We start from the raw sequence: 9692 nt of genomic DNA, 5'->3' as shown, positions 1-9692 counted from the left end.
TTACTTCAGGTTCGGCGAGGGCTTCCCCAGTAGTCCTTGCTGGAGCACCTCCCATTCTCAAAGACACGAAACCTTTTGTTGTCTTTAACCACAATTTCCCTCCCTTCAATCTTTGAAATGATCTTGATAGCAACATGACAGTCCTCAGTTCTTTACTATGTGCCTTCGCATCAAAAACAAGCAGTGCAAAGCCAGGTGCTAGCGTCTCACTGTGGCTCCCTACGATTTTTTCCTTCTCCTCCTCTTCAACATACCTCAGGACACAAACTCTCATCAGCTATGTACCCTAATGCCCTCATCTTCCTTCCTACCTCTTTCAACATCTCGTGTATCTCCTCTGACCGACAGTGCGAGTGTGCGACCTATCGCCAGCTATAAACTGGTGCACTTTACCACCAAAATCTACCCAATCCTATCATTTTATCAGCACCTTTTTTTGCATAATTCTCCTAACACTCTCCCATCTCCCTGTTGAAGCATAGATGTTAGAAAGCAATACATAGTTGCCTGAATTCTCTTGTTCAAGCTTGAAGAGCTCTCAAGCTTCATACTCTGCTAATTCGACCCTTTGTGGATTTGTCATGCATTGAGGAGAGCGCCATTGACTCCTACGTGTGGCTTTAAGAGGCAACAATCTCATTTCTAAGGTGCAATAATTTGGTTCAACCCGATTCTTCTCCAACAAGCATGTTCTTTGGAGAACCTTGACCTAAATAACTCTTTCAGATGCCCCAGAAAAGAAAGGAATAGAGAACAGAAAATTGAAGAGTGAAAGTATTCTATCTGTGGAAAAAAAAAACTCTTGAGAGACACAAATACCAATAATGAGAGAGAAATCAGATTGTGCTAAAAAATTCTAGATACTGGATTCAAAGCCTATTTATAGACTCTATATAGATGATCGAGGAGACTGTGATGATTTCGAAGATACGTAATGTTTTGAAAACATCGTATCTTTTTAGAAATAAATGTTCTCTTTCAAAGAGCTGCAACTTTTTCTGAAAGAGGTATCTGACAAAAAAGTATTTTAAAGTATTTAAACTAATTAAAATTAGAGTATAAGAAAAATTTAATCTTAAAAAAAATTAAAACTCTTAACACATACGGCTGACATGTGATACCTGCACCAATGCTTTGACCCACTCAATTCTATTCATTTTTGAAATCGTTCTTCTGAAATACCAAATACAACTAAGTTGCCATTTGTTGAAATATGCTCTCAATATCGACATTAAAAAATAGAATCAAGATTTGGTTCTTGTGATGACTAGTGATACAGATGAAAGAAGCTGCCAAGTTTTCTTTTGATGAGTAAGTGCTTACCCTTACAATCTTCTATAACATCTCCAACACTTGAATAATGATTTCATGAATACAAAATAGCAAATTTATGACACCTTCCCCTATTCAGATTGTCATAAACACAGTAAAGTTTTTATACTTGCAGAACTATTGCCACCATATTCTTGAAAGGCAAAATAACTAAAACCAAAAACTATATGGCATCACTACTGGAACATTTGGTATTGCCGATGCTTTTTAATACATTTGCTGACACAAAAAAAGCACCGCGTGATAGATTTCTGATACTTTGTAAAGCGTCGGCAATGCAACTGTAGGAAAACAATTTTACAATGTTTAATATCGTAAGTATAAACTATTTTTTAAAATTAATTTAAAAATTTGTACACATATATATACACAAAATAATATATAACAAAAGTCATATGACAACACATGTATCATATATATATATATATATATATATATATAATATATATATATTTGTCAAATCAATATTTCTTTTACTTTTATACTTCTAATAATATTTTTTTTACTCACCCATCAAATTTATAGTAATAGCCAAAAGAACATGACAATCGCCACGTGCATATTTGGCTCTCTATTTAGATCGAGCTAAAAGTATCATGTTACACCATGACACTCACCAATGGATACTGAGCTGGGCTTCTCCCAATAATCACACATTTCTGTACTCAATCATCAGATATTTCGGTGGTCTTCCATGCTGGGCCTATCCTATATTCAATTCTTTATTTTATATATATATATATATATATATAAACGATGGCTTTAGCAGATGGGAGCTAGATATGGCGTTTTCAAAATGAGAACGAAGATACGATCATATCATGTCGGGCAACTAATCTCCAACGTTCCATATGTTTAAGCAGTTTCATTGAGCTAAACAGCTCACGTTTCATGTCACTAGGACTACACGTCAAATCTCATGTCCACGTCCACTAATATTATAGCAGCTATTTCAGACGCGTCAAAAGTTTTCCACCACCCAAGCTAACACCAAAAAGATCCCATCACATCAAGTGGAAAGCTCCTCGCCAGCGCAAGAGCCAAGTGTTCCCACTCCACTGCGTCTTCACTCTCCACCAAACGCTTAAAAACTAAGCGCGATGGGCGCCCACATCCCATGCCGCGGACGTCCGTCTTGCTTTCCTTCTTTCTACTGTGTCGACTCGGTCCTTTATTACATGCAGAAAAGCCATCTACGTGGGGTTATTTGGAGGCCGAGGATTGGAGGAGTCGTACGCGTTAATGGAATTCCCTCCTTCAGACAGGCATGGCGTCACCTCACGCGGTGCATGGAAGCACGCCCCCTTGGACCGGACCACAAGCGATTGGGACCCGGAGGAGGCTTGTTCCTTCGTCCACGTGTCCTGCTCGTGTTGGGTGGTTCCACCGACATCCACGCGTCCGTTTCATGACTACGTATGCTTTTTTTTCATGAAAAGATTCATCAAATGATGGAGATATTTGTCGACGAAACTTCCTCTTCTTTCTTGATGCTGCATCGTCCCTACCTACTCTAGACTTTACAGTCCGAACACGGCAGTGCAGTTACCGTGTCCTCTCTTCCCTTACTACCCCAGACAGCTAGCGGTAAATCCTCTATAATGCTATTTCCTTAAGGGCTCGTTTGGTTCGCCGGGAAGCATTTTCCTTCCTAGGAATATGATTTCTGGGAAACAAATTCCTAGGAAGATGATGCCTAGGAACAGTACTTTTGGCATGTTTGGTTGACCATGGGAAAGTGACAAATTTCGAAAGTGCTTATGTTTGGTTTGGCCATCCACTTTCCTAGGAAGTTATATATAATTCCTATTATGCCCTTAATAAAAATTAAGTTTTTAATGCCTCTTTAATGCTTCTTTAATGCTGAAAGGACTTTTTGGAAAAAAGTAAAAATGGAGTGATTCCCGCCTCATGGGAAAGTAACTTTCCCATGTTTCTCATGGGAAAGACTTTCCCATGAAATATGGGAATCACATTCCCATGGGAATATAACTTTCCCTTCTCTCTCCTTTGAAAAACTCCAACCAAACAAGAGGCATCTCATTACTTTCCCGTTGACCACACTTTCCCCCCTTCTTTTCCCCGCGAACCAAACGAGCCCTAAGAGTTAAGTTAGAATGATGGTTGTATCATTATCTAACTCTAGACCACATGCAATTTACTCAGATAATTTACTTTAGATGATGATAAAAATATCTGAGTTTTTTAATCTATCCAAGCCGGAGGAAACTTCAAATTCTTCAAAGTAACTGCTATCTATACTTCACATAAAATTTAAGCAGCTTATACATACATAATTAATCTTCCATGATTCCCTTTCAATCGCCAATGTATATAAAATAATAAGAAGATTACACTTTAACAGTACAGCAGCTTGTGTGAGATTTTTGGATTATTGAAGAATTAATTTATTATCACACTCGCACACATGGAGAGGGAGAGAAGGGGTAATCCTATCTTACCCTTACATATAACCCTGGCCTTTGTTATTGTTGCACAACAAATTAATGAATGGTTCATCCATTCAGAGATCAGTGCCAAGGTAAGCCAGAGCTCCAAGTATGTTTAATTAGTTTTCTTTAGAGGTACAAGTATATATCTTTAGTTTTCTTTCCTTAAAGCATAATAGTGGCCTAGTGGGAACAATATTATATTTAAAATCAATTTAAGGGAACCGCATGAGTTACCATTCAAAGCACCATCAGATCAGGACAAAGCACTTCCTATTGCAACAACCAGTCAAAAATAAAAGGAATAATATCCCCTTCAAAGTGCTTGTGAGTGGGTCCGGTCACAAACTAATATCGTTATAAAAGAAACAAAGTTGGTGCCACGCCATTCATAGCCCATGCCTCTTTAACATTCAAGTCCTCACTGGTTGCTGTCACTCCACCAAACCCTTTTTTATGCGTGGCTAGCTCGAACCCTCTTCCACCATCACCTACAAGAGAGAAGCCTGCCTTTCCCCTCTCCCTAAACGAATTAATGGTCACCACCCCACCCCCCTGGTCCAAATCCCTTAACCTCTTCCCTGCACCCCCCACCTTGACATGTTGAATGATCAAAGGCCTCAAACAGGAGAAGAAGTAGACACCGCCGCCGCCGACGAGACCGAATTCCGCGACATCCACGAGCTACCTCCGTCCTCCGAGCCCTCGTCGAGCCGCGGTCGGAGGAGGGAGTCGTGGGAGGCCAGCAGCCACCGCTGGTCGACGCTCTCCGTGGGGAGCGACGTCCCCAGCGAGCACCTCTCGACTATGAGCAGAGAGTTCAACGCCATGGTCGTCGCCGGATCCACCATGCAGAACGACAGCAACGCCAGCAACGGCAACCACGACGGGCTGAACCTTGCGAGGATCGGAGAGGAGGAGCTTGAGGAGACGAACCCGCTCGCGATCGTCCCGGACAACAATCCCATCCCCTCGCCCACTCATGCACCGCCGGCTGACTCCCCGGCCCCTGTGGAGGAGCTCTCGGTGCAGCAGGTGAAGAAGGAGGAGGTCGAGTCCAAGATATCGGCATGGCAGACCTCCGAGATCGCCAAAATCAGCAACCGGCTCAAGCGGGAGGACATGATCATCAATGGATGGGAAAGCGAGCAGATCGAGAAGGCGACGGCGTGGTTGAAGAAAGTAGAGGTAACTAATCTATATATGTTCTTGAGTTGGATAGTTCTGAGAGAATTATATATCGATGAGATGATTGTTATAAAACTCTTAATGATGCCAATTTATGCAGAGGAAACTGGATGAAAAGAGAGCAAAGGCAATTGAGAAGATGCAGAACGATTTGGCGAGAGCGCACCGGAAGGCGGAAGAGAAGAGGGCGTCGTCGGAGGCAAAGAGGGGGACGAAGGTGGCGAAAGTTTTGGATTTGGCTAATTTGATGAGGGCTGTGGGTAGAGCTCCTTCCAAGCGCTCCTTATTTTAGCCATGCTTAATTTGCTCTCTCTCCCTATGTGGCATGGAATGCTTTATTATATATTTCAAATATATATATATGTATATGTATATATACTTTTGTGTTTGAAGAGCTGTAAGCTAAACAGGCCTTGAAAGCTTAATTTCAGTCATAGAGTGCTTGCTAGTTGAAAAGAGACAGAATTGTGAGGCTGAAAGCTATGTTTGCTGTAAATTAAGTATGTGTGTTTCATAAATCAATGTGATGATTGGCATTTTTCTTTGTATCCATTTGTCCATAAAAAAGATTAACTCTTTAATTTATTTCTTTTGCGAGCATTTATCTTCTAAATTTGTTGATGTTGTGATCACCTTGGCATCTGTGTCTCGTGCCAAACTGAAAAGTTTGGCTAACCTAATGAATGCACGGTCAAAGGAGATGAAGTGCGGTCCCTGGTGGCTCCCAATGCCACTGAAAAGAGTATTCTCGGAACGGCCAGACATTAATTTTAAGAGAGATTGCACCATGACGTTCGAGACAAGTCTCTGTTACTTTGACTCGGGTTCAGTGTAGGATGCTGAGAGAGTGGCAGTGGTGACCGGAAAATGTTGGGGGGACTGGGTTCTGGTTATATTTGCGCACCAAAAAAAAAAAAAAAAAATTCTTCTATCTTGATGTCAACCTTGGGACCGCATTTTGCACAGCTCTTAAAGTATTTCAATATTTTTCTTTCATGCACTCGCATGGATTTGCATAATCTAATGGTTGACGTCATGAAAGAAGATGAATCATTCTTTCGTGCAGAAAATACAATCTGGACTCACGGGAAGAATAGTCCCACCATTAGTGGTTATAACTATTTCTTTTTCTTTCTTTTTCTGTGACAGCTACTTTACAAGGCTTTTGAGTATATATAATCACTCACATCAGTTATTGTAATATTTCGGAAGCATCCGAGCAAAATTGGAGAACTAATTCCTTATCTAGCTAGGTCGTATTATGGACAATTGCCTGTTGGCTCCATGGAGTAGGCCTGGCCATCATTAGGTCACTGTGTCTTGCCTTTGGAATTTATTGATTGGTTCAGCATTATGTTAGTTCTAGTACAGTCAAGAGAGTGGGAGGCTGGCCCCTCCAAGATTCCAACTCTATGGCCATGGTGTAGTCCAAATACAGACAATTCATGAGTCAATACATATCGCATCATGAACACCTCTATGCTATTTCAGCTTTAATAGATCAAAAACTCCAGAACTAAACAAGATTCAGCTAGGTAGATTAGTCCTCTTGGTTATTATCTCTTTTAGAGGGTTTGAGGGTTCCGCTAGTCATGGAACAAGCTTTTTTTTCTTTATAGATATTATCTAAGCAACTTGGCCACCACAAAGATCATAAAAGATTAGATTTGGATAAAGTATACCATTGTTAATTTGCAAGGCATTCTTTTTTTTTTTGAGAAATTGTTCCATTGACTTTTGAACATCATATGTGTTACGAAGATCGTGGACGTATTCTACTTTATGAGTCTATATTCATTAATTATATTATCCATTTCAGCTTAAAGACAAGATAAACACAAGGCCATATACATCCTTTGGAGATAAATATAACTCCTTCCCAAAACCACATATAAGTTTTATTTCTAATCTCAAGATCTATTTGAATAATGCAGCAGGGATTGGATGAAATTTTCTGCCGACTTTAGGGATGGGGAAATCCATTTGGACATAGACCATATCAACTGAACCCCTCCTCCCCTATCTAAATCCAAATCCTGTGGAAGAAAAAAAAAGAAGAAAAGAAAGACCTCTATAGTTTTTTTTTGTTTGCCTTTTACGTCCCAACGGACCCACTGATAAGGATTTAGGATATGCCTTCACCCGGCTCTTAGAAGATGTGAGTCGGGCAAGTCAACAGGTCTAATTCTTGCAGGATATTCCTCATGAATATCCAAACAGACCATTAGGTGTTTTATTAGGATTTTTTTATAGTGAGTTTTGTATTTAGAGTATCGCCTTTGGTAGATAGACTCATTGAAAGGATCTATCTATGCATTCAAACCTAGTTTGTAGATTACTAAACTCTAAATCAGCTAAATCTATAACTTTCGAAAGAAAACTTTAGATATATGAGGTAGAACCAACTATATTTGATAATTAAAACATCGATTAAAGTCTTGCCTCTATGGCTCTATCTAACCCAGCTCTCCAAACTACAAGTTCTCCTCCCAACTCCTTTTGTAAATGTGAATTAATCATGTAGAGACTGATCAAAGGGATAAATCTGCACATTGAAATCTTTTTTTAAAAAAAAAACCCTAGAAGCAACTCTCTTGTCTAGTGACGAAGAAGCAAACACATTTAAAAATTTGCAATTTTAGACATAAGTTTGTAGCTTATATTAGATTTTCTACCTGAGTTGGAAATAATAGGTTCCATAAACCTTTACAAAATTTGATCTAGAAACTACATGATCCTTTTATTTTTTTTTTTTTTTCTTTTTTTTTTTCCTAAGCATGGCTTACCAAATATATGCGACATACTCTTTTGAATGAATCAAACTAGAAAAGAAAAGTAGAAAACCCTTTCATTTGGACCGGCTGGGGTCTGACCTGGGCGGCGCCTCGTTTTCTTCAGGCCCGGGCCCGAAATAAAACTATTTCTGGTTTCGGGCTGGGTCTAGGCCCAAAAAGCTTGTAAGCCTGGACCAAAATCCAGTTGGCCCCGACCCGACGAAGCCCGACTGTGCTGAAAGTTTGGGCCAAATTGATACACGGACTGCTCAGGCTTTTCGGCCTACTCCACGTCCTCATCTCTGAATAGAGCCATCACTCCGGAGGGTTTGTTTGGGCAGGTCCATTGTATGCTCTTTTATTTTCTAATTTTATTGGTCAAATTTAATAATTTGATACAGATACTAAATTTGAATATGACAATCAAATTTCAAAATTTTTAGAGATTGCTGCATCAATATAAAGCAGTTGTGATATTCAAGATTGTACATACTATAATAAGCGAAGTTATGTATAATTCTAACAAGTGCATCAATCATACAGGATTTTTTTGCTGAAAGTTTGAAAAAAAAATTTGGAAGTTATCTGGTCAATCCTACTTTAAAAAAATCAGGGAAGAAAGGACGGAATCCATTGGTTAGCATGAAAACAATGGCATTAGAGGGATATGAAGATATTATTTAATGCCATCCCCATGCGTTGAGTCCAATTTGTGGGCCAAACTAGCATTTTTCCATGAAAAGACCTTCTGTGAAGAAGTATAATGCCGTTCACCATGGTTTTCTAGAACGTAGTCCGGCATCCACTAAAATTCTTAAAAAAGTCATGGGTCATTCGAAACTTTCCTTTTGTTTTTCATTCCCCTCTCCGGGTTGAAAGTTCTCATGCTGCTAAATTTGAATAACCACACTAATTTAAAAAACAAATTCGGAGTTTATAGAGTTGCCCCATAAGAATTTTGCCCCGATCCAAAGATTCTTCATGTACTTTTCGATCAAGAATTGACGAGCATCTAGATGCGTTTCTTTTGAATGTCTTCGAGTAGAACTTGTTTGAATTTCTTTTATAAAAATAAATTTCCCAATAGTATGATTTATTTAAATAAATAGATGATAAAGTCTGGAGAAAGAATTCAAACTTCTGGTCTCTTTAATTAGCCATACTCTCTGACCAAAATGTGGAAGCATGTAAGATAGAGGGTTGAAAACATCCATAGCATGCAGATGGAAAAACGTGAGCAGGAAATTTCGGGCGGTTAAATATGGTTTCTGCATGGGTTCGTTAATGGTATTGACTTATATAGTAGAATATGATTTTGCCCCTTCCTACTATTTTTTTTTGCTCGCGTCTCCAAACTCCAAAGTATCTGGGGGCCATCTGGAGAAGCTTTTGGAGGGACAAAATGCATTTTTTAGCCCATCAAAAGCACTTTTAGATGAAATAGGAATATTTGATAAAAAATTTTGGGTAGCTTTCTCACAAAGCTAAAAACAGCTTTTTTGGAAGAAGTTTTATTTTAGAGCTTTCCGAAAAAACATTTTTAGGCCCGGTAGAAAAGCTGTTTTTTTTATACCAAAATATCCGTGATAAAATATAACAATTATACAAAATGTCTCTTTAATAATTGTTTAACCAACTTTATCACGGGAGAATGAAGCCTTTAGAACCTTCTAAATTGAACAAATCATGAAAGAAAAAAAAGTCTGACTTTTGTAAAAGTTGATTTTTCACATTTTCTCTTTTTGGGATCATTGGGTCTAATAAATCTCTAATTGGAAGAATTCTATCTTTTAGTACCATCAACTATATAAAGAGTACCCAACAAATAGATCATATGGGCATCCAAATGAGCTCTTACAGAATATCTTTCAAATACAAGAAACAACCATCCTATATTCTCCACTAGTCACCCCAACATAGATGAATTCAATTCCATTTTAGCGTCAAC

At 38.9% G+C, this 9692-nt stretch overlaps 1 protein-coding gene across 1 annotated transcript; it reads left to right on the top strand.

Moving 5' to 3' along the window:
* Positions 1 to 4162: 4162 nt before the first annotated feature.
* LOC120104520 (remorin 4.1-like) lies at positions 4163 to 5520 on the top strand. The gene is made up of 2 exons (XM_039115815.1): positions 4163 to 4970; positions 5071 to 5520. Exons 1-2 carry the CDS (start codon positions 4383 to 4385, stop codon positions 5260 to 5262), a joined length of 780 nt encoding a protein of 259 aa, XP_038971743.1. The 5' UTR covers positions 4163 to 4382; the 3' UTR covers positions 5263 to 5520.
* Positions 5521 to 9692: the final 4172 nt, after the last annotated feature.

This window comes from Phoenix dactylifera, unplaced genomic scaffold (assembly GCF_009389715.1).
Source record: "Phoenix dactylifera cultivar Barhee BC4 unplaced genomic scaffold, palm_55x_up_171113_PBpolish2nd_filt_p 000007F, whole genome shotgun sequence".
In the NCBI taxonomy this organism is placed as follows: domain Eukaryota; kingdom Viridiplantae; phylum Streptophyta; class Magnoliopsida; order Arecales; family Arecaceae; genus Phoenix; species Phoenix dactylifera.
Note: the sequence above shows the minus strand (reverse complement) of the source record. Positions and strands in the feature narration are given on the sequence as shown.